Source organism: Chroicocephalus ridibundus, chromosome 15 (genome assembly GCF_963924245.1).
Source record: "Chroicocephalus ridibundus chromosome 15, bChrRid1.1, whole genome shotgun sequence".
Lineage (NCBI taxonomy): Eukaryota > Metazoa > Chordata > Aves > Charadriiformes > Laridae > Chroicocephalus > Chroicocephalus ridibundus.
In genome coordinates, this window is record NC_086298.1 from 665,812 (window position 1) to 691,593 (window position 25,782).

The 25,782-nt window shown below is 50.0% G+C and overlaps 1 protein-coding gene across 1 annotated transcript in view; it reads right to left on the reverse strand.

The window, feature by feature from the left end:
* Window positions 1-25,782, reverse strand: part of RABL6 (RAB, member RAS oncogene family like 6) — a 65,613-nt gene that overhangs the window by 17,946 nt on the left and 21,885 nt on the right. Inside the window, exons 4-10 of the mRNA XM_063352731.1 lie at window positions 25,155-25,207; window positions 23,475-23,566; window positions 22,450-22,590; window positions 21,245-21,350; window positions 14,181-14,284; window positions 2,724-3,082; window positions 307-472 (exon numbers count right to left, since the gene is read on the reverse strand). Coding sequence (XP_063208801.1) covers window positions 307-472; window positions 2,724-3,082; window positions 14,181-14,284; window positions 21,245-21,350; window positions 22,450-22,590; window positions 23,475-23,566; window positions 25,155-25,207 — 1,021 coding nt within the window. The remainder of the gene's footprint in view (window positions 1-306; window positions 473-2,723; window positions 3,083-14,180; window positions 14,285-21,244; window positions 21,351-22,449; window positions 22,591-23,474; window positions 23,567-25,154; window positions 25,208-25,782) is intronic.

The window sequence follows — 25,782 nt, forward strand, 5'->3', positions numbered from 1 at the left end:
TCCCTTCCTGACCCAAAGCAACCCAGTGGATTAACGCTGAGCGTGAAAGCAAGATGGCAAAACCATGAAGGTGGTGACTAGCTTTTATCGCTGTTCCTCATTCCCAGGGAGCCGTGTGTACCGTTCAATGGGAGACAGTGAACACTATGACCGACTACACCACAGACAGAAAGGCCTAGGGGCAGCTAATTGCTCCGCAATCACTTTCGGAACAGTTGCAACAGGTTAGCCAGGCCTGACTCATCATCCGGACCGTGCATCCAGGGATGTCCCTGTCTCACCCTCCCTCCATCCTCCTTGACTTACCTTTCACTATCGACACGGTGTTTAGTCTGTGGTTTCCCTTTGTCCTTCTGTGGGGCTGGGTCTTCTAGAAAGCTGTGGTCCAGGCTGTCGTCAGGAACAAAGTCCTCCACGCTCTGTACTTTTGCAGGGGCTTCAGGGTGGGCAGGAGGAGTGGCGGCAGCGGGATCTGCATTAGCAGCGGTAGTTGTAAAAGACAGGGTTCACCACAAGCAAGACAGAAATTTGCTTTTCACAGATCTCCCCTGCCCAGGGCGGCAGCAGCCACGACGCAGGACCTTGGCTGCACAGCGAGGGAAGAGGAAGGGTATGAACAGGGTACTCAAACCTGTGCGGAGTCTTGCATGAAGGCATTCACAGACCACGCACAGCCGCTGCGGTTTACAATGCACCTGACCCAGGCCCTCAAATAGCCTGAAAAACTCGCTGGCCCTGTTCTACAGTGACTGCTACGACTGACGATACCACCGCCAGATGTTGTACCTACGCTGTGCGCACCGCTCCTGTGTGGGGTCCCTTCATGACTCCCTTACCTTTTCCAGACAGCTCAGCTCACCCCCTCACCTCCTCTTGCCTTTTCAACTCTAACTGTCAAAGGCAGGATTTTTTCACGCTGTGCTTTTAGGTGCCCTGTGTAACCAAAAGCTCAAGAGCTACTGCAAAGAGAGACCTGCTTTCATACAGCTTATTTGTAGAGCCACCGGTACCCATCTTCAAGGTACCAGAATGAAATCTCATGAAAATAGCATAACCAAGAAGCCTAACGCAATTAACCTTTTCAGAATTTGCAATATTCAACCTTTTTCCTCTGCCTGGACTGCACCTCACCTCTAGGCTCTTTTCTTTTGGGTGAACAAGATCTCTATATTTTTCTCTAGATTTTACGCTACTAGCGCAGCTTTCAGATCCCTTTTGCATACAAATAACACTATTACTAATGCCATAGAGTAGCGTTGGTGTACGAAAAAACACAGCCAGAAAGAATTACTACTGCAAGACTTCAAGGGAAAGCTTAAATAGCAGCTCCCTTAAAAAACGAGGATTACTTTGCGACAGTGATTTTTCAACCGCTTTCCAGTTAGCGAGTCCCGAGGTATGTTCCCGCGGAGGTGCGGACCCTTGGCACGCTACATGAACTCAGTAACGCTGACAGACCAGCTTTTCCTAGCTACTTTTTGCAAACTTCCTAAAAAGCTCCCTTGAGATACCAGGACTGCAGGCCATAAGCCTGAAACAGTTCTCAAGCTAAGGGACAGATTTAAAAAAAAAAACAACAAAAAGAACAAGAAAAAATAGAAACCCCAAAGATTGTAACACTGGTAGCAGACCACACATCTTTTTTCTACATATCCATATGACAAAGGGGTTTTTATTGACAAGGGATTTCTAACATTCGCTCCTCTTTGTTTGCTTGTTTCTGGGCAGGAAGAGTCACCAACAAACCGAAATGGGTGCATTGTGTCATACCTGGTAACAGATTCAGGATGCAGAACACCGTGTGCAGATCTAGACCCGAAAGATTTCAACATCTGAAACTGCAAACTGTGTTCCCAGCACCTCCTCCTTTCTTTCTGTGGGTGTCTCGAGAGTGCTGTGAGCTCTAGGGATTGACAGCTTGAGAGGGAAGGTATTTCCAAAGGGTGATTCAAACCGTGTCATGCTAATGATTTTTAGGCAGCGCCAGCTCTGCAGCTCCAGTTAGCTTCGCAAACAAAGCGAATGTGACAGGCAAATTAAGGTCCAGATCAGCAAAAGTGCATGCAACAAAACCCTCGATGCCTCTGCCCTGCAACTTGGTCAGGGAGGGGTCTGGACCCAGCGCTGTGCTGCTCTGCTCCGGTGTGTACGAGCGCTGAGGAAGAAGTCGAGGCGGGCTGCCCTCCTCCTCAGCCCATCTCTGAAGGAGCATATTTCCCCGGAGGGGAATCTGCTGCAAAGCCTGGACTTACGCGATCATTTCTGGCTGAATAACCTTTAAAACCAGCGCTCCGCTATTCTCGTTAGCACACAGGAGCCCCTTTGAGCTGCCAGACTCTTGTGGAGGCAGAGCTTCAGATAGCTCCTCTAACAATTTCTCTTGCTATTCAAGAGGCATATGGGCTCCTGGTAAGAAGGTGACAGTTATTTTATCAGCGTGCCCTGCGTGTTCAGTACTTTCCTCCTGAAGCATGCCACAGCCACCACCCAGCTGGCTGGACACTGCCCCCATCCAAGCTCAGCACAGAGACAAACCAAAGCACCGCTCGGGAGAAAAATAGAGTGTGACAGCGCAGCTCTCCTTGGCCACGCACCACACACACACAGGGCCCGTGTTCTTCAGACACCTGTCTGCTCAGCCTCTCGCAGGGCAAAAAATGGAAGGAAAACCGAGAAGCACCTGCAGGTGAGATCCTGCCCAGACGCTGCACTCCAGCACCTACCTGGCTGGGGAGGAGAGGGCTCTGACGCAGGAGACGTCCCAAACAGACGGGAAATAATGCTGCGCTTGGGCGGTGGGACTGCAGGCGGAGGTGCTGGGGAGGCGGTGGCTGGCGGAGGCGCGTGCGGCTGCTGGGCCTCGGGTGCAGGCACTGGTGAGAAGGATGCGGGGGGTTCAGGAGAGATGGTGGAGCTTGTGGAAAGCGGCTGCGGTGGCTGTGGGGTGCCGGGGCTGGAGCTGCCCGTCGATGTGGAGCTCGGAGGTACGATGGGTGACTGGGAGCCAGAGGAAGGGCTTTGCCCATTAGTTGTTAGTGGCGATGTGTGTCCTCGACTTCGGGCTTCCATCATTTCAAGGAAGCTGCAGGGAAGATAAATCGCAAATATAAGGAATGGAGAAAACACGCTCCACAGAGCACTGAGCACGATGCTGGGCTGCTCTGGCTCTGAGCTGAGCTGGGAGGGTAGAGGTCTGCTCTCAGCGATGCTGTGACTCCCTCGGCCACAATAAATCTGGTTCACCTACGTGAGCTAAACTCACCCGATCTGCATCGAGGTGTGGAGAATCCCAACCTGCTGTGCACCGCAGGGTGACACCTACATTTGCAGTGCTGCTGGGAACTCCCTGGATAGACAGGCTATAACAACATGCCAGGGCTTGAAACACAACCTTCAGTCAGTTCTTGGACATATGTCTCTAAGGGAGTAAGTGCTACAGGAACGGCACATTTTTAGACTCTATAGAAGAGATCAGAGTGTTCGAGAAAACTCAAATGCTATAAAAACCTCTCCTTTCAGCCAAGAATGGATTTGCGAGGAGAATCCTTGAGCGTCAAAAGAAAAGAGCTATCCAGAGGGCTCACAGAGGACTGACTGCAATTATCCTCCTCGCCATGCGCAGATACACAGGCAGCCCCCCCTGCACACACTCCCCCTCTGCGCGGGAGGCAGCGGAGCCAAGCAGCAGAAGCTCTGAAGCAAGTTGTGGTCCTGGCTGGATTCCTGACTAGAAATAAAGCCTGTACCGCTACAGAGGGTGAAATGCTCTAGCCTTTGCAAAAAGGAAAGCAAGCCTGATGCTGCTGCAGCCTCCTTCTGCAGCCTGTTTGGTTAGCAGCATCTTCACAAGCTGTACGCAAAGAAACACTGACAGAAAGCCAGGCTTTCGCTATGAAATGGTCTCAAAATAAGATCTGCTACATGTCGCGCGGCTGGGAGATATAAAAAAGGCCACCCACAGTGAAGTATCATGTATAAAATCTAGCACGTCATGGTCTTGCCTCTTGTTTCATTAAGCCTAATGAATCCACAGCACAGAGGCTTTGGGTTCATCTGCTTCTGCAAGATGGACTCGGTTGTGCTCCAGGCAATGAGTGTGTCCAAACAGGGACTCCTCTCCCCCGCAGAGCACGACCTCGTCCTTCAGGGACTTGAGCCAGCCAGACCCCTCCGCTGGAACGACTGCTAAGCAGAAAGCAAACAGCAGGGGCTAAAAGACTCTAAACCCCTTTGAGATATCATTTTCTATTTTAAGGAACAACCTGATATACTTTTAAGGAACAAACTAATATACTTAGCAGTATCTGGAGCCCTGGGGAACAACACTCCCAGGAAGCTGTTACTCGAATTGGAAAACCAGGGGTCCTTCCTAACTAAGGAACTGGATAAAGTGGAGATAAAGGGTGGCACTAAAAAGCAGTATTAGCAGTACAGAGTTCCCCCAGGATTAGCCTTGAGTTCAGTATCTCAACGAAGCGGCACAGAGATTAGGGAAATGCTCACGGGGTTGCAAGTTGGGAGGCAGCATCAACAGAGAGGACAGGGACAAGATATAGAAAGAACTGGATGATCCTGAGTAACAGAAACGGGAAGAAATTCTGCAGTAGAAAGGAAATAGTCCCCTGCTCTGCTCAAGGGCTAGGAAACAAGTGCTCTTGCTCCAAGTTCACCACAAGCGAATGGGTAGGCAAGACTCGCCTCACTCATTCCAGAAGGGCGGACTAAAGGCTGCAACCGCAACGCTGCCTGTCAGGAGCAGAAAAGGAGCCTGGCTGTCACACGGCGTCCACTGCCCGTCCCCCGGGACCGCTGTCAGGGCACCCAAATCAGTGCCATGCTGTGGTAGCCTCACTGATGCTTCCACCGGGATCTGGGGCAAGGCTTATGTGCTTATCCACCCAGCAGCCTGGCTGCAACAAAACAAGCCCCTGGCAGAGCTGAGATCGGAGCATCCATTCCAGCATCCTCCCTCCCAGGGGACTAGTAGCTGGGGTGAGCTGTGCGACAACGCATTCCACCGAAAATGATGCATGATTTGTCATGCACCAAAGAGAAAACATAAAGGAGCTTAACTCTTGCACTGAGCTCTGCGGAGACTGCATCAGGTTTGTCTGGAAGGCGCACAAAGCATCACACACACCGCAAAAATATCACAGTGTATTTTTAATGCATCGTTGTCACTGTGCTGCAGGGCCGAGCAGTCGCCCATCACTGCTTTCTTGAAGAGGGGGTCACCATCCATGCCACTGAGCATCCCTGGAGGCACACTACGCATGGCATCTCTGGTGACGGAAAGATAAACCAAGGGCACCTGCAATTCAGCTCTTGTCCAACAAAGCAAATGCTCCGAATCCACAAAGCCATGTGAATTGCTATGGCCTGAAAAGCCGTCCACGAGACTTGCCGGCACGGGATGCGCGGCTCCGCAGATCCACACCAGAAGCACTGAGTGCTAAATTCTGTCATCCCTCCCCCCCGAGCTCTGATTCAGGGCTCCTGGTGAGCCGAAGGCAGGATGGCTGAATAGCTCTGCTTTGTGGTACTCATCCCCCCTCCTCCCAAGCCCTACTCAGGGTTAATGACTCCTGCCTCCCAACTGTGAAGAGAGATTAATCCCAGCTGATCTACATGCTCCTCTGTTCCTGTTTATAGCAACAGCGATCCTGGCTGGAAGGTCTGCAAGCTCAGGCACTGCCGCATCCAGCACCCCAGACACTGATGCCAGCGCTGCTCGCCCTCCTGGAGGAGCTGAGCTCTCCGACTGCTTATGGGAGCAGCGAAATCACCAACGCTACAGGAAAACAGAACTGAACAACCTCCGAGTCTCTGATCAGGACACTGGGTCCCACCATCAAAGCAACTGGGTGACTCAGGTAGGGTAAGGTGACTGTACACTGAAGACAAAGGATCGATGATCCTGTTTGAAGTACACGCAAAGTACATATATATTCATTTTAGGATGCAGAATATGAAGCTCCAAGAGTCCTTAAAGCTGGACCCAACAAAGCGCAGGACGCTCTTTACGATATCAGGGTATTTGAAGATTTACTGTACTTCGTAGGACCAAAGCTGCCTGTTTTGGAAACAACCTGCTTTGTTCTGGGCAAGCAGCCAGCTCCGGAGGGAGGGAGGGCTGCGACTGCCACCTGTTTCTCCTGCAGAAACACATGAATTTTAAGAGCTGGAGGGAAAAAATGCTACATAACTGAAGTATAAAGAGTATCGTCCTTCCCTCCAGCTCACCTAGTCTGGAGAGTAACACACATGCAGGCTTCTTCTGCACCTGCTCCTATGCCTTGCTCACCTACATTATGTGAAGGGCATAAGAACAAGTTATTTTTAGGAGAAAGACACAATGGTTATTTGGGGACAGCACGACACAGGCTCTTAGCCCAGCACAGCACCGAGGAGAGCCGTGGCGTGTGTGCTTCGTGTCACCTTCCTCATCCCCAACCAGACACGTGGGCCAAGCTCTGTGCTGCGTGCCATGACACCAGGGAAATAAGGATGGTCGGATACCCGTTTTACACGGGCTGCATAAACCAGCTCTGCTGAGCTTTCATATTCATATCTTCTTCCGTGAAAGAGGTGGGCGGAAAAACAGCACACATGAAAACGCTGCCAGCAAGCTCTCAGTAATTTCCAGGGTGGAGGTGTCTCAGCATCCTCCACGCTTCGAAAATACTACATAATGCATGAATGCTTTCTCTGGCTTTACGCACACTCTGCAGAGGCACAAGCAGGGCTGTTTTGGGAACGCACCAGGCCAAACCTGCCACGTGTCTGGTTTTTCTCATATTCTATACAATCTGGCCGCTGTGTTCCTTGTTCTATCATTTTGCCACTCCTTTGCAAAAGGACTCACTCAAAATCTTACCGTGCAACAAGCAGCTTCGCTAGGTGCAGCAGAGCAGGTCCCATCGAGGCACAAGCTGAAGTCATGCTGAGACCTGAGTGCACTTGTTCTGGCCAGGATTGGGAGTCAGCAAACGTGCCACGCCAGTCCTGATGGGTTATCTGTCCTCACCCACGTGGGCTCCTCGTTTGCTTTTCAATCATAGAATCTTCATGGTTGGAAAGGACCTTTGAGATCATCGAGTCCAACCAAACACACACAAAAAACCCTACAATCTCTGTCACTAGAGCATGCCCTGAAGTGACAAATCTACACGTTTCTTAAACACCTCTAGGGATGGTGACTCAACCCCCTCCCTGGGCAGGCTGTTCCAGTGCCTGACCACTCTTTCAGTAAAGTCATTCTTCCTGATATCTAATCTCAACCTCCCCTGCCGCAGCTTCAGCCCATTTCCTCTGGTCCTGTCATTATTCCCCTGGGAGAAGAGGCCAACCCCCACCTCTCTGCACCCTCCTTTCAGGTAGCTGTAGAGGGCAATGGGGTCTCCCCTCAGCCTCCTCTTCTCCAAGCTAAACATGCCCAGCTCCCTCAGCCTCTCCTCACATGCCCTGGTCTCCAGACCCCTCACCAGCCTGGTCGCTCTCCTCTGGACACGCTCCGGCACCTCAATGTCCCTCTTGTACAGCGGGGCCCAGAACTGGACACAGCACTCGAGGTGAGGCCTCACCAGTGCCCAGTCCAGAGGCACCATCCCTTCCCTGCCCCTGCTGGCCACGCTGTTCCTGATACAAGCCAGGATGCTGTTGGCCTTCTCGGCCACCTGGGCACACTGCTGGCTCATGTTAAGCTGGCTCCACCAGCACCCCAGGTCCTTTTCTGCCGGGCAGCTTTCCAGCCCCTCTGCCCCGAGCCTGTGGCGTTGCTTGGGGTTGTTGTGACCAAAATGCAGGACCCGGCACTTGGCCTTATTAAACCTCACACAGTTGGCCTTGGCCCATGGATCCAGCCTGTCCAGGGCCCTCTGGAGAGCCTTCCTACCCTCCAGCAGATCAACTCTCCCACCCAGTTTGGTGTCATCTGCAAACTTACTGAGGGTGCACTCAATCCCCTCATCCAGATCATTGATAAAGATATTAAACAAAACCGGCCCCAAAACTGAGCCCTGAGGGACACCACTGGTGACCGGCCGCCAAGAGGATTTCACCCCATTGATCACAACTCTCTGGGCACAGCCATCCAGCCAGTTTTTAACCCAGTGAAGAGTACACTTGTCTATGCCATGATTCGCCAGCTTCTCCAGGAGAATGCTGTGGGGGACGGTGTCAAAGGCCTTACCAAAGTACAGACAGACGACGTCCACAGCCTTCCCTGCGTCCAGAAGGCGGGTGACATGGTCATAGAAGGAGATCGGGTTGGTTAAGCAACTGATCCTTCCACTTAAATCCTTCCACTTCAGACCGAGCCACAAGTCCACATCCTCAAAATCCCTGAAGAACTCACTGCCAGTTGGACCCGCTCGCAGGAGGAGACTTCTATGCAATTCAAAGATGAACACGCTCAGTGGGAACAAAAATTCATCAGGGCCTGAGGTTCCCGTTGCTCTGCTCCCAGAGCAAGCAAAAAAAAAGCACAAAAGGGCTTGTTAGCCTCACAGTTCCTAAAATTGTCAGCGCTCATGTTCATTTACTACTGAAGATGGGAGCAGCCTGAAGCTTTTTGGCTTCTGGTTCTAACGTGCTGTGATCAATTTTTCAAACTTATTTCATGTGGCAAGAAATGCTTTGGGTTATTTTATTAATTGTGAAAATGAAGATTAGTAGGCCGTGTGACATCGATTTAACTGGGGTCACTGAGGGTTAGATTTCCACGTGTTTGTTTTGGGCTGGTTAAAGGTACTGAACCCGATTCCCCCCTAAGGCCAGGGCCCTGACTCCATTGCCAAGCGCAGTGGCATCCTGCTGCCCGGGCCTCGGAGAGCACGGCCCCTCCTGAGAGCTCCTCAGGTCTTCCACTTGACACAAAATGGATGCAGTTAACCCCCCCTCCACAACATACTGGACACGCTCCGTGCTCTCCACTTCTCTAGCACGGTCGATGGCGGTAGGGTTAGCTGCAACTAATTCCCAACGCAGCCCCACACAAAACACTTGCCCGAGAGTCCCATTGCACTGGCTCCTGATCTGTCTGATGGCAACAGGGATTCACAGCAAGCGGGAACGATAAAGGCGGGGCAAGGGGAAGGGAAAGCAAAAGCGGTTTTACTTTCCTAACCGGTAATTCAGCCTTTAGGCAGTGTGATTCTGCACTTCAATGTAGCTGAAGATACAGGAGGACAGCTCGAGCGGCAGGTCCTGCTGCCAGACAGCGCCGGTGTCACTCAGCACCACGGTATTCGCAAAATTACAAGCTCTAATGTGGAAAAACCAAACCAGTAAATAAACCCCCCGAACGCAATCAATGTCTTCGTAGCAAATAAAGCTGTCTAACGCAGGCAGTGTGTCTCCCAAAAGAAGAGCCCTCATCAGGAGAGAGCAAACGCCTTTCTGCAGTCACCGGTCCCTCGTCTTCCCCACCCGGACAGAAGCACCTGGCTGTCCAGGGTCCCCTGAGAAGGCAGACGACAGCCGTATGGCACCGCTGGGAAAGGACCCAGAAGGACCTCCATCACCAGGCAAACCTGGGACAGGTCCTGCCGCTGCAGAAGTCGCAGCTTGGATCGTACAGCGCCTCAGAAAACCCAAAGTTCAACCGCTTTGAATATATTTTTACAAACTGACTAACAGTTTGCACAAGAGCTCTTAAACACAAGGAGTAAATGATCTGAAAATTCATTTCTCATGAACAATTCCTGTGAAGAAGTTGGACTTCACATGCTTATGAATCGAACAATCACACAGTGGTTTACAGATGACAATTTCCTGAAGCTTCTCAAAACCGAGTGTGAAAGAAGATGGAGTATCTCACTAAGAATAACTTAAGTATTCCTTTTGACTAACTCACATTAATCCCTAGGGGAAAAAAAAAAAAAAGTTAATTCAAAGAGAGCTGATTACTTAACCCCTGAAATTAAATTTTGCCTTTTGACATGAAAAAAAGAGTAACACTAGAAAAAATGCAGCCAAATGTAAAAGCTCATGAAAACCATGCATTAAATCTGCTTCTTACTAACTTTCGCAAATGTCTCCCCCAGCAGTGTATTCCTGAAAAAAATTAATATGCGGGAAGAGCTTCCACAATTTCCCAAAAACTATTTCTCTGAGTGCGCCGTTCAGTGAGGGAACAGGCACACTGAGCAGGAAAAGTTTTCCTTGTGACAGAAGATAAGCTGCGTACAATTAAAGATGGAAAAATGGAGCAAAGTAAGCACAAATTCAAAACAGAGTGAAAGAAAAAAAAAAAAAAGTCATTGCTGTTTGTTTAAATTAGAATTCAGGAACTCCAAAAGGGATGAAATTTGCCAGCATGGAAAATGTAAAATCTGAGAAATCACCGGGAAAGCAGGAGAGCAAGAGATGTGGCAGGCGGAGAGGAGCCAGCCCAGGGAAACGGCTGGAAGTCCCTCTGTGCCGGAGAGCGGCAGAGCCCCGGCAGCGGAGGAGCAGCGTTGTGTGCCACCTCGTGTCTTCTCCGGGAGCCACATTTGGGAGCAATGACGGCTCGTCCTCGGGTACCCAGCTGCAGCAGGAGCAAGAGATCTCGTGCTCTTTCTGTTCTCACCCATCCAAATTTAGCCTCGGTCATTGTGACAGAGCAGCTCCTGGATGCGCACGGGGGCGAACGAAATAACCGAGATGTCCCAGCGCTGTCACCTCGCCTTGCTCCACGGCCTGATTTTATGGCAGGAGAGCAGGAATCGCCTCGAAGGAGGTGCGGCAGCAGCCACACCACAGCCTGCGGACACCTCTCCTTGCCGCGCAATTCGTGCTGAGTGACAGCAGAAATCCAACAGTGTCTCAATCGAAGCCACCAAGGCAACGGCTGCACGTCTGCCGGGGTCACCAAGTCACACCGCACCAACGCAGATGCTGTATACAACAAGGTAAGCGTCGGAGGACAACCACACCAGGTGCTCATTTTGACATCCACAACGGCAGCATGTCGAATGTGATAATCCCGAAATGACGGACATCCGACTGGTATGGATGCAAGGACCTTCCCAAGCCCTAACGACGAGCACTGCAGACCTGCCTCACAACTGCAAGCTCTAATTCCCACCACGCACAGTCACTGTGTGCACAGATACTCTGTTCACCAGCCTATGCTTTTACTAAGAATCAGAACTTTACCCAAACCAGAGTTCCCTGCCACGTGGATGTGGTTATTTCTATAAATCGGGACTTTGGCTAAAGGACTCAAGCCTGAAAAGCTCCTGCAGGGATAAAAAGTGCGTTTACGAAGAGTATACTTTTCAGTTCAGGGGCTGAAGTAACCCCTCTGCAGTTTATCTGCTTCAGAGAGGTGCCACTGAAACAAACATGGGGTTCGGAATAAAGCCTCAAAAATCCTAAAATAGCGCTCTATTTTAGTCAGCGTGGTCAAAGTACTTAGACATGACACGGCCCGATGCTTTTCTTCGGGGATCAGTGGCTCAATTCAGGAAGCATCCGGGGACATTTTAAACACCTTTCTATAAAGAAGCGTTATTTTCTGAAAGCAAAAAGCATTGGTCTCAGTACGGAGACGTAAATGTGCAGCTGCTGAAGGGAAAGCAGAAGCTGGCCAGCTGCATAAAAACGTCAGTTTATTTACTAAACCAGAATCCTTGGGGAAAGTCTTGCTTTGAACATTTTAGTGACTCCTCTTCTGGCAGGTACTAAGGTATTTTTTATGCCACGTTAAGCCAATTATGCAGCCTAATCGCGCCATTAACCCCCTGCAGTGCCAGCCCTCCCCAGCAGCTGGGCAGCCCTTTCCCGCAGCAGGAGAAGGGCAGCCGCTCGCCCGGGCGGGCAATGGGCATCTTTGGGTGCGCGCACCCCATCCTGCTCCGCCTGCGCTCACGAGCTGGTCTGGAAAACGACAGCCCGCTGACGCGTGGGCCCAGTGTTCATTTGGGTTTGGAGTTTCTGCAGGTGACTAAAGGGCTTCTGTTGAGGTGATGCTTGCGACCCATCAACTGGCCCAAAGGCAAGAACATGCCTTCGGATTTGGTAGTGCACAGTGCTTGGAGCAACGTGACCTGCCTGGCCCCAGGATTCTGGATGCTACCGCACTGCAGATGATACTCTTCAGTAATCACAGTACTTCTGCAGGAGCGTGCACCCAGAAAGGGCACTCTGTGGCAGTGGAAGCACACCAGGGTTATCAAACGGCCTACACTGGTGTGGTCACACTGGATGGGATGATCCAGCCCAATACCCACCGCTGGAACTAGGGCTCCTTGCCATCCCAGCTCTGCCAGCACCACACCGCTGCTGCTCGCTTTAAGTTCTGGTGGTAAGCAGATGCTTCTCAGAGCCAGCCCAACCCAGATTAACCCAGAAGCAGAGACGGCAGAAGGCAGTTCTCTGCTGGATTTGCGAGCTGAAGCGGCACATGCAAGGGTCCAGCAAATGCTAAAGGTGGTGTAAGCGTGAGAGGTGACAAAACATCAAGATCTTCTGGTCTGAGTTTGGAACAGCTCTGCCAACTCTTCATTCTTTTTTAGTATCTTCCCATTACTGATGGGAAGTAATAAACAAAAGTACTGGAAAACAATCTGAGAGCACGGCCCCCACAGCCCAGCCCTTTGAGTAGGGACATCAAGAGAATCGCTGAAGGCATGAGGTGACTAACCAGTCCCTAAGGAGAGGAATGAGGAGACTAACCAATCCCTAAGGAGAGGAATGAGGAGACTAACCAGTCCCTAAGGGAAGGAATGAGGTGACTAACCAGTCCCTAAGGAGAGGAATGAGGAGACTAACCAGTCCCTAAGGAAAGGAATGAGGTGACTAACCAGTCCCTAAGGAGAGGAAAGAGGAGACTAACCAGTCCCTAAGGAAAGGAATGAGGAGACTAACCAGTCCCTAAGGAGAGGAAAGAGGAGACTAACCAGTCCCTAAGGAGAGGAATGAGGAGACTAACCAGTCCCTAAGGGAAGGAATGAGGAGACTAACCAGTCCCTAAGGAGAGGAATGAGGAGACTAACCAGTCCCTAAGGGAAGGAATGAGGTGACTAACCAGTCCCTAAGGAGAGGAATGAGGAGACTAACCAGTCCCTAAGGAGAGGAATGAGGAGACTAACCAGTCCCTAAGGAGAGGAATGAGGTGACTAACCAGTCCCTAAGGAGAGGAATGAGGAGACTAACCAGTCCCTAAGGAGAGGAATGAGGAGACTAACCAGTCCCTAAGGAGAGGAATGAGGAGACTAACCAGTCCCTAAGGAGAGGAATGAGGTGACTAACCAGTCCCTAAGGGAAGGAATGAGGTGAACGCTCTGCCAAGTACCGCTTGGTGTGTACGGGGGGTACCTCAGCGTTCTCGCAAGGGAAAACACACTGCCCAAGGTTATAGAACCTGAAGCCTGGTCTGAAAAATGCTTGTTAAAATGGCCGTGCATGCATATTTCATAATCATTGATTCCAACTTCCAAATAAAGCTGCCTGTAAAGAATCTTTTCCCAATTTCATTCTGTGGTTGACTTTTCTGGCTTGCACACTGCTGCAATAAAGACCTTGCAATGGGAATTCACAGAACACATCTGTCAACAACACACAAATCTGAAGAGATTCCTGTTCCCTGTGCTACGGATACACTGGCTTTGTAGGGCTAAATCTGGCAAATGCTCATTTCAAGCAGCAAGCAAACAGACAGGACACCCAACAAACACAAGGCAGCAGGAACTAGCCACTACCTCAAACCAGAAATGCACTGAGGAGTCCAGAAGTATTCAAAGGGAACAAAAGTGTTGTTGCTATTACTTTGCGCCTGTCACAAGGCACACAACACACAGGAATGCAATAGCCAAAAGAAGGGGAACCAACTTGTGTGCTGAGCAGTAGAGAGATGGAAAACACCCTCTTTCATCATCAGCGGCTGCAACATACTTATCGAGAGTCCCGTCAGCACGTGCTACCTCCAGGCGCGCTGCTCAGCTCCACCTCCACTGCCCTCCCGAAGACCACGTGCCTGGAGGAACCAGACCCTTTCACAGGGACCCCCAAGGGCATGCTTAACTTCGGCTGATGCCACTTAAAAGTGGTATTTTACAAGATCCAAAGGAACCCTAAATGTCAGTCAGTGGACCCCTCGAGTCTGGCCACGTGCCATAGCTGGGGCTGCCCAACATTTGTGTGACACTTAAGACTGCAACAAAACAGTTAGAAAAGATGGCTCAATGACATACAGTTCGTAGTTTTGATCTTCTGTCTCTTGCTGCACTGACAGCTCCTCCAAAGTTGCATCAATATCCAGCTGATTCGTCTCCAGCTGCCGTAGCAACGTCTCCCTCTGAAGAAAGGAAAACAAGCTGGGTCTGAGCAGGAAGGGTCATTGCAAGAGATCTCTGTGCTCACGGGGTGCAGCGAGATCTTGTGACACCGCTCTCCCCGCTGCAATCAATTAAACAGGAGCTTCGGTCCCTCTCACGGTGTTCAGTTTAAATACAGAAGCACAAAGGGAAGCTGAAGCAGTAGCAAAAGTACGGTAATCCAGAAAGTCTGTGTGTAAGAAAGTAATTTGTTCTGCGAGCAGTACTCAGCCATAAATCAATAACGTGTGATTTTCAGAGCCAGCACCGCCAGCTGCATTTGGAGAACAGTACCAACCCCTGCGGAGAACAGAGGTGCAATCCACTCATTCTCATCTTTTATTCATCCCTGTGCTAACGAGGTCCCTCTGTGAGTAGGACGCAGCTGATGCAAAACCTCACAATAATTCTCTTTTTACTGTCCAGGGAGGTGAGTGAGCACAACCTGTCAACTCAGGGGAATTTTCGAAGTCACTGCCCCTCTGCCTTCAGGTGCTGCCCCACAGATGGGGGACAGACCCTCCAGGCCAGCTGAAGTGTGCAGTGAGCGAGTTGGCTTCACTAATGTACCGCGGGGTAGCTAAATTCAGTCCTTCCCTTTCCACATTTCCAACAGAATCCAAGCAAAAACCTCAGCTGAGGGGAACTGCTGGCTTAAAAGGCCCCAAATCAATTGCAAATGGTCATGGGACACTCCTCCGGATAGCCCGGATGGCAACCAGAAGAGCTCAATAACCACAGCATTACGCTGAGCCTGCGCGGGCAGGGCTCACGCAGCACCGGCCTCCTCGCCCCTCTGCCCAGTGGCCCTGGCTCTGCGCCGGCCCCGAGCCACAGGGCTAACACAGCGTCCACCGCAGCAGGAACAGGCTTCGGGATCCCCTGGGCAAGACTAGAGCTGCCTGTGGCCACAGTCCCCCTCCACGGCTTCAACCCCCCTGCTCGGCCGCAGCCGCACAGCTGGGCACTGCCCGGCCTCCCGGGGAGGCTCACAGCACGGGGCACGCCGGGCACTTCACACACCGAATCCTAGAGTCAAAAGTCAGGACGCTCAGCACCTGCAAGTGTCAACCCTCCCTCTCCCACCGCCTGCATGCCTGGTGGCACGGGAAGCAGGGACAGCAGCTCTGCGGAAAGAGACCTGGGAGTCCTGGGGGACAACAGGATGACCATGAGCCAGCAATGGGCCCTTGTGGCCAAGAAGGCCAACGGCATCCTGGGGGGCATTAAGAAGAGCGTGGCCAGCAGGTGGAGGGAGGTCATCCTCCCCCTCTGCTCTGCCCTGGGGAGGCTGCACCTGGAGCACTGGGTCCAGTTCTGGGCTCCCCGGGCCAAGAGGGACAGGGAACTGCTGGAGAGGGGACAGCAAAGGGCTACCAAGATGCTGAGGGGACTGGAACACCTCTCTGATGAAGAAAGGCTGCGGGGTTTGGGTCTCTTCAGTCTGGAAAAAAGATGGCTGAGGGGGGATCTTACCAACGCTGATAAATACTGAAAGGGGGGGTGTCAGGAGGATGGGGCCAGGCTCTTCTCAGTGGTGCCCGGGGACAGGACAAGGGGTAACGGGCACAAACTTGAGCATGGGAAGTTCCACCTCAACATGAGGAGGAACTTCTTTGCTGTGAGGGTGGCAGAGCCCTGGCACAGGCTGCCCAGAGAGGTGGGGGAGTCTCCGTCTCTGGAGACATTCCAACCCCGCCTGGACGCGTTCCTGTGCCACCTGCTCTGGGTGACCCTGCTCTGGCCGGGGGTGGGACTGGGTGATCTCCAGAGGGCCCTGCCAACCCTATGATTCTATGACAACTTGTGCTGGGATGCATCCGATGGCGCTCGCTGCTGCACAGCGGCGCCACCACACCTTGGGTGGCCAGGCTGCACCTCCGCCCAGACAGGAGGGGACGGGACAGAAACCCCAGGTCTCCTCCAAGCTGAAAAAGTTTTTGCTTTTACCACTGCCTTATGCTCAACGTTCACTCAGGTTTTCTACTTTGATAACTGTTTTTTGAAGTTTAGCATCAGTAACTGCAATGAATTTTTAATTCTATGTTTGAAAACACACGTGCTTGCTGCAAAAAAATTCCATAATCTACCACACAATTTACAGAATAAAATCCTCATGGGAAGACAAACATGGAGCGGGGCCAGAGGAGGCCCCGGAGATGCTGGGAGGGCTGGAGCCCCTCTGCTGTGGGGACAGGCTGAGAGAGCTGGGGGGGTTCAGCCTGGAGAAGAGAAGGCTCCGGGGAGACCTTCCAGCCCCTGCCAGTCCCTAAAGGGGCTCCAGGAAAGGTGGAGAGGGACTCTGGATCAGGGAGGGGAGCCATGGGACGAAGGGGAACGGTTTTAAACTGGAAGAGGGGAGACTGAGATGAGATCTGAGGAAGAAATTCTTGGCTGTGAGGGTGGTGAGCCCCTGGCCCAGGTTGCCCAGAGAAGCTGTGGCTGCCCCATCCCTGGAGGGGTTCAAGGCCAGGTTGGACGGGGCTTGGAGCAACCTGGGCTGGTGGGAGGTGTCCCTGCCCAGGGCAGGGGGTGGCACCGGGTGGGCTTTAAGGTCCCTTCCAACCCAACTGAGATTCCATGATTGGGATAAAGCAAAGGCATTCAGTATCCATGCACTCGTACTGTTGACAGTGCAGTTCTGTAGACACGACAACTTTGGAGCTATCAAGAAAAGGCACAAATTTAAAGAACAACTATCTCATCTGCCTTCCATAAAACACACCGCTCTCCTCTGCCCAGGGAGCAGTCAGGGCACAGACCGAGTCCTCCACGGAGCAGCCTCGTTTATATCAAATTCTACCATGACTTAAATCGGCAAACGAGGTTTAAGTAATTTTTGTTTCGTATATTTATAAGATTGGGTGATTCATAATAGCTGATAACCTTTCAGCATGCTAATTTACTGGAAGATACAGTCCTTCTTGAAATTTAAGAGCTTCAATGATCATTTCATCTAATTTACTGCTTCCGAGGCATTTAGAGTCTTCATTTTTACCTTTGTTATTAAGAGCTAGGACTGATCCATACGTCCCTTGCTAGGTAATTTTTATTCATCATATTCACAAGCTCTATGCAGATGGAAGCATGACTTCAATTAACGTGTGTACAAAGAATTATGAAGTCATTAGTTAACTTGCATTCCCTTTATTGTGGCATACAGACAACAAAATTTCAGCAAAACACGCTATACATACTTAACCTTGCTACACTAAACAGAAACACTAATCAAGACTTTAGAAGTAATTCCAGCTTTTAGAATTCAAATTCTAGACTTCAGAATTCAAGAAATTCAAAATTTTAGAAGTAATAGATTTCATCCTTTTATGTTATTCATACAGTGTAAGCAAAAGTGAGACAAAAGAGAGCTTTTTTTTTTTTTTTTGCTTCCTCATCCTCGGGTTCGTAACAGGAGTGAAATAAATGCTGACCAAATTAGCTGAGTAAACAGAGACAGAAGGGCCGCTGCTCTCCAATGCTCACCTTAGGCACCGAGATAATGGCTTTTGTTAAACAAATGCTTTGTCATTCCTCATCCTTTGGCAGCAAGACATATACCAGAGTTGTATTTATTTAAATTTTCACAGATTACAGTAAATTAAGAACTTCAATATAATTAAGAGAGAGCTGCGTTTAGTTCTGTAAAAATTCATCACTAACAGTGGACTTCCAAATACTTAAAAAATAAATTCTATTTTACCATGCTGGTATTAAAATATTAAAGAAACAGCTTATTTTTAGCAACGACCCAAAGGAAGGGAATAAGTCATGTGCTACAGACCAGCGCTTTGGCTGACTGCCACTTTCAAGTGCTTCCTGGGAAAAGGCAATTTCAGCCGTCTGCAGAATTCTGTCTCCTTCCAGCGCAGCATCCGAAGGCCGGGTTGACCTGATCCCATTTGCACATTCTGTGGGCCACCAGCACTACCTACAGCCAAACCGCCCTCTCAGGTTTGACAGTCCTTCCCCTGGAAAGGAACTGATAAATAATTGACGAGCGCGGGCTGCTGGAGGGGACGTGCTCTATACCGGGGGTATGAATTTCAGGCACCGCTTTTTTATGAAAGATGCATGAAGGGAAGCTGAACACAGAAGGGTGCAACTTAAAACCACCGCTCCGAACACCAACTCCGCTGAAGGACAGCGTGGAATCTCGCATACGGCTGGACAACTCCCCTTCCCCTGGGGAGCTGCGGGAGGGCAGGCTGAGGAACACAGAGAAACCCCAGAGGTCCACTGAGACCGATTAAATCCTACGTGTATTAAATACCTGGGAGCATTCCTCTCCTTTAACCCTGCTTTGCACCAAAGTCCCAGGGAAACCATTCCTTTCTGGAGTCTGTTACTGGCAAGTATACCTTATACCTTCTCTCTGAAGGTATAAGCAGAATCTTTAGGAATTAAGTCTAGCTGTGATTTTCCTACAAATGTTACCATCGTGCTGCAAGGTGGTTAATCAGGCCCAGCGGGACCAGCCCTGGCTCCCCGTCCCTCAAAGGCACAGCCCCCAGCGGGTCTCCGGGAGCAGCAGAACGCCCAGAGCCACCCAGCAGCAGCTACCGCGGAGCAGCGCGAGGCTCTTCTAATAAACCTGCGGCATAAATGCAAGTGGCATTGGAAAAACTAAGTGCAGCACATCTCGGCTGAAGATCCACATCAAGTAAAGCCCCAAGCTTTACTTGGGGCACCCAAAAGCCTCCAAATTTGCAGTGTCACCTGCCTCAGCACAGACTGGCAAGGCCAGGGATCTCCTGCACGCCGGAGAGAAATGAAAGAAGCCTTCTCCACATTGGATCCTATGCTGTGACTTCTATCACAATGCACAGAAAAGCACCTGCCTCCAGTCCCTGTACGAGCACTGAGCTGCAGGAATTAGTTATGGCCTTGCTGTTTTAAAGGAAAATGCAGGCAGCTGTGATCTGGCCACTCTCTCCTTGAATGACAGACACAGGACAACCTCCTCCACTGCCACCTTCTGCGTCGAGGTACAAAGAACGGAGCAGACTTATTTACAAGCATAGTTCACGTGTGCCCTTCCAAACCTCCCCCTGCACGTTTTGGGAACTAAACTGCAATGAGAAGTCTTTTTAGGCTTGTTTCTGCAGTGCTGAAGTATTTAATTACATTACACGAGGTTGCAGTTACATTACACAGGGTGCCCAGAGAAGCTGGGGCTGCCCCATCCCTGGAGGGGTTCAAGGCCAGGTTGGACGGGGCTTGGAGCAACCTGGGCTGGTGGGAGGTGTCCCTGCCCAGGGCAGGGGGGAGGAACAAGATGATTTTTAAGGTCCCTTCCAACTCAAACCATTCTGTGATTCTATGAAAAACACAGGATTTTGGGGGTCTTATTATGTGGCACCTGCACCTTTTAGGCTACTCCCCGTGGCACCCCGAGCAGCAGAATGAATGTGGGCTGGTCACCCCACTTCCCTCACCTCTCCCAAGCAACCGTCACTGGAATCTCCGAACAACTAAAGGTTGTATGAGATTTATTTTTATTATTTTCCTGAAGACCAAGGTATGTCCGAGAAGTTCTCTGGCTTTGGGGACAATTACCTTATCTAAGTGTCCTAATTGCCTTCAGTCTCAGATTAATGGATGATGTTTACTTACACGCAGCACATTTAAATGAAAGGTCCCCTAAGGCTCCCATCCTAAAGCTGCTCCCAAGCAAACCCGATACTACAAATGCTTCGGCATTTCCTGCTTATAACTACAGCTAGGGAAATTACTGTATATACTGATTATTAACAGTATCGTTACAAGTAGCTTCCAGAAACAAATCTGGCAGGAAGGCTGTGCTTTGTCTCTTATCAACATGTATTTGAGAAAAAAAAGGAGAGATCTACAACACCGACAAAAGTAACCTGGGAACTAATTATTCTGCATGATTTCCACAAGACGTCACTTCCCCATTAGGAGCCAAGGTTACAAAACCAAACATTTAACCAACACCACGCTGGTAGATTTCAATCTTCTCCACTAAGCAGCAAGTTGGGTTTATATCTCAGATTCCTACAACTTCCTCCTCAAAAAAAAAATCTATTGTTTGACTTGTTTTACTGGGTTTTTATACATTCGATTTTCTTAACCCGGTTCTTTCTGCTCTGCAGCCTGAGGCCATGGTGATATCCACTAATACATCCGCCCTTCTTCTGAACTAGCATTTCAGTGGGGATTATTTGTATAAAAATACACACAGACATTTCAGTTACCGGTGAAAGTAATGTGAAAGTTGATCAAGACCAACTGCCTGGTTTTTTCCATCCAAAAGAGAACAATGATACAACATCATACGTACCCCCCAAAAGCATATGACGCTGATCCCAAAGGACTCCTGTGTGATCACCCCAAAAGGTCCTCTTCTAAAGGACCACAGCTGAGAATTCCACCCTTCCGTGCCCATTCGGCCTTTGCTTTCCACCCAGCTCACCCAAGAAACCTCCATTATGAAGGAGACATGAGACTTAGATCTATGGGCACAGGATCCAAGCAGATCAGTTACCAGTTGGGCAAAGACAGTTGTCCCTGAACTGTTCAGTTCATGACCAAACCTCTCCTCACCTGAGTTTTAATTGAACAGAACTTAAACAAGAATGTTTGAACAAGAAGTTGAACAAATGCGTGCACGTAACATTTTTGACTTGGTACCTACACCACTGGATGCAATTTTCTTGCCGGTGTTATTCATCACCTCGGATCCTTTCTCCAGAGGTAAGCATTTGTGAACACAGCAGAGAAGAGCCCTCTCGCAAGCAGAGACATGTTGAAGTCATAGGCACTAATGTACTGACATAATTTTGTTAACAGCTCTTACAAAACCAAAGATCTACTCAGGATCCTTTAACAACAAAAGCAACCCCAAATACCAAATTCCCACCTTAGAGACAAGGACTCTGTCCCACCCGCCCAGCACATCAGGGAAACACCCTCTCTCTTACCTGCAGCTGCAAGAAGGGGATGTTGAAGAACTTGTGCAGGTACTTGAGGCCAAAGCTGTTCTTCATGGAAGACTCAGCATAGCGAAAATACGAGGAGCCGGGAGGCCTGTCTCAACCAGACAGAGAGAGAAGAAAACTGTACAAAGACCATAGACTGTGTACACACAGAAGAGGCACTTGCTGAACTACATACCACGAACAACCCTCATTTACAAGCCAAGCCCTCAATCCCCAAATGTAGGCTAGCAGGTCATTCTGCTAGGGACTCCTTATTTTGTTTACAGACCAAATTCACACTTTGCTCCTCCGGAAGGGTGGCACAACGCGGCTGCTGTTGTGTTGCAGTGTCATGAGGCTGCCAGACTAAGGAATACTATGTCAGGACACCGGGCCATTGGTTTACTAAATGAGGGGTTCAGTGAAGGTTTTGGTTTAAAACCACAAACAGACCTAACATTAAGTCACAAGCATCAGCAGTGGGCACGAAACTCAGCTAAGTCACATACAGAGATGAACTTGTAAAGAAATTATTACATTACAGAATCAAGCCTTAAAACTGACATCATTTCTGTGTGCCTGACAGAGGCACTAACAACTAAGAGATTGGGAAAATGAAAAAATGCCTTAAAAACACAAAACGGTACAATCTACTGAATCCTGAACAACAAAGACTATTTTATACTAAATAACGGAAAGCCTCAGATCTCTGCATAAGGGAAAACCTTGCCCGGCTGGCAAGGGAGGCGTATGACGTGGCTGTGCCCAGCAAGTGCTGCGTGGGAATGCTCTCAGAGGAAGAGCAAGGTAGCCAGCTGCACTAGCTGCCTCTCTTCTACCAGAATTATTTGGAGGAGGGTACGCTCGCGCTGCAGGGAGAGGATTCTTTCACAAGAGAAGGACTACCCAGAAAGAAGACGACTTCTTGGGAAGAGTAGTTCTGAAAGGCACATGCCACCAGGTGCTCACTGTTTCCAGGAATATAGCTAACAGCCTGCCTGGTACAGGCTCCTAGATCAAAGAGCCCGTCGTGCAAACTGCAGGTGCTGCACGAGACACTTGGAGATCTGAAAGCCCGAAAGTTAGGCACAGGGTCAGAGGACGACGGTGGCGTGCATCTCAAACACGGCAGCAATACGGTTATCTACAGGTGATGAGAGAGTAGCCGAGGTCTGCTCCCCCGCCTGGTGACTGTGGTGCCATCCTACCTGTTCAGATTGTCGATGAGGTCCCGCACATCGCCAGGCAGAATGACCCGGTGCTCCCCCATGTCTCGGTAATTCCCAAGCACGCACACTGGAACGTGGGTCGGCACTTTGGGAAGCTCCCTCAGAATATAGTTAAACGTCCTTCACCATAGGAGAGAGAGATAAAGGCAGATGAGTGGGAACATCATTCTGTGAGCAGTTTCATGCACACAACACAGGGAAAAGAAAAACAAAAACTAAGGAAGAATTTTTTTCCAAAATCTTTCTAAGACTGTGGCTTCTTTGCCCCCCTCAAATACATACAGGAACTGTAAACATGTTTGTATCATTCTTCATTAAAAAAAAAAAAAAGGTTCAACAATCCACTTCCACCAGCAACCTCACATCTCCTACCGCAATATTGCCCTCAGTCCTACAAAACTGTGTGGGGTCAGCAGAAAGAAAGGATTCCCTCCCTCCAGCTGTCACAGGCTCACTGACCCACACCAAACCTGTAAAACACAAGCTTAAATATGAAGCAGGAACTCTTACCACCTCCTCCTTCCATTCCGCCTTCCGTATGTCTCTCCCCCTCCTCAGCAGATGTGCAAAATGAACAGTTCATTATTTCCGTACGCTACTGCAGCCTAGGGCCTCTGAATAATCCTCACTAATCCCCGTCTTCCTGGGAATTTCTCAGGAGCGTTTCCCTTTCCCTTGTGTTCTGGAGAGCAGGGGTTTGTAACATGCCCAGCATGTTTGGCACCTGTGACAGCACTAATTACCAAGCCTCAGACAGCCCCATATCAGAAACTGCGGCGCACAAGCCCCCAGGGAGACTGCTTGCGTGAAACAAGCCCAGCAGAGGAGTATATTGAAGACGCGTCAGAAGATAAAGCTATTATTTTCAAGGATACAAGCTTGCTTCAACTCAGTAGCCTGGTTATCAGCTCCAGAGTCCATCTGGGAATCAAGAAGCCTAAAAGTCGTTTGTTTTTACCAAACAAGCGAGAATCACGGGGTGCATGCTGCTGAAGGTGTCTTACCACTGTTTGGTAATGTCAAACATCATCACGACGCCATTGCAGTTTTTATAGACATCCAGGAACTCTGCATCCAGAGCCATTTCTGACTCTGCCTGAGGAAATAAAAGGCAAAAGACACAGTAAATAACTTGATTCAACTTCAGCCTTGTACAGAACGCAGCTGACGCAGGGCTGAACAGGCAAACTTTCTGAAATGACAGAAACGGTAAGAAGCATCCGCGGATTTCACATCACCATCATTTACGCAAGACACCTGGTGGTTCACAGTCCCCACTGCCCACAGGAGCGGGGTGTGAAGCACCTGACAGTCCCCGAAAAAACCACGTCTGACAGCAAATGCTAAAACCCACCCGCTCCTCTTTCCCCTGTGCCCCCAAATCCAGTGCTGACAAGATAACTCCATATAAGCGACAGGACGCAGGACAGAGGTCACAGCTCCCATTTCATCTCTTTGCCGACCCAAATATTGACTGTACTTCTGTTGCCTCCGGTGTATAAAGCCAGGATTTGTCTACTGAGTTTCTCCCCGGCAGGGCTGAAAGTATTTACTAGTCCCTGATCTGCTTTCCATCATTTGGACTCTGCATGCTGCAAAGTACAGTACTGGCACTGTACTGTACTCAACCTCCAAGGCTCCTGCCGCAATTTGGGGCCTACGGAATAATTCTCACTCGTTTCCCAGGAGTGGAAAACGCACGGAGATTTGTGAAGGAAGGAGCAGCTGTGATATCTGTTCTCATAGAGGGTTCTTCCCCCCTGCCAGGAGAAAATTTTGAAAGAAAATTCCCCACATCTGACCACACAGGTTGAGCAGGACTGGCACCCCGGTGAAAGAGGCAACTCTTCACAGCCCTGACTCCCCCCAGAACCGCGCGCTCAGCCCTCCCCACATCAGTGCTGCTGCCCTTCCCATCAACCTCAACAAAGCCGTTCCTGAGCCAGTCCCAGGACACGGTCTGTGCGCTGAGCCCCAAAGGGCACTGACTCAGAAACAGGAGCAATAAAGCTCTTTAAGAGCTGCAGCAGAGATCATGGGATCACGTGCCTTTAAACTGATTTCTTCCTGAGGATAAAATTGTACATATTGTGAAAGAGGTGCCGTGAAGTGCACTGGCAGCCCAAATACAGTTTGGGGAAGTGGCAGTATGGTCTCCCATGGGGCACTTGGACCTTCTGCTGTAGGACAAAAGGACACACATTCGTGCAAGAGCCTTGAGGAAGCCGCTCTGATTATTTTTACACACTAGGTAGCACTTCTATTGCCCCTTCCTCCTCTGCATTTCAAAGGGTGTTAAAAGGTAATTGTTAGCCCAGTCTCAAGGAGCAGCCAGAGAGCACTGGCATCAAGTGACCTCTTCAGGTCTCTCCAGAAGTCCATTACAAAAGGACTTGCTGCCACTGAGGGTGTGCAGACAGGTACAAAGCTACCGAGTAAACATCTGGGGCACAGTCACTCCCAAAAGACAGAAGGGAAAACAGCAGGGAAGTTGCGGTGAGGGCACGAACAAGGATAAAATGCACCGGCAAAAGAGCGAAGAGCATCAGGGATCAGATTGCCCCTCAACTGCCTGCCGGGCCAGCCTGAAAGCAGAAACAAATACAGAACTTACTCTCCATGGACCAGAGGTGGACTAGAGGCCTCCCGCTAAGAGGCAGACATCCGCGTTAAAGGTGACTCACCTCCTGAGGGTCATTTTCCAGTTTCAAACCATCTCCTCGTTTTTTGCATTTTCCTTAAAAAGAATTGTAAAAAAAAAAAAAAAAAGGCATTACACCGGGCAGAGAAGTCCAGGATGGGCAGAAGCCCAGCATTTTGAATATGACCTTAAAGCAGATCCAACTTCTACTAGAAGCATAGGGAACGAGGAGGGGTGGGACGGACATGCCTTGCTGAAAACTGCCAGCTACCCTGTTCAAGAATACCAGCTTGAATAACTCAAAGATGAACGGGAAGAAAGCCTGGAGCAGCTAAAACCACGCGCTTCACAGCACAAAGTCACAATGACTGAATAATACAGGGTCTGGTGCCCTCCCTGACCACAATGGGAAGCTGATCTGTTACATTTTTTGTTGCATTATTGTTGAAGAAACCAGAAGATTGTCATGACTGACCGGCACCGCTACGCACGCAGCCTTCCTGAGATGCTACGGCGTTGCTGTGCTGTGTCACTGACCTGAGGCGAGCAGTCTTGGCAATAAACGTCACCTCAGAGCCCAGCGGGCACTTTGGGCTGACTTGTGACCCAAAAAAAAGGGGTGGCAGGAGACGATGAGAATTTAACAGCCAAAAGACAGACCGGAATTATAC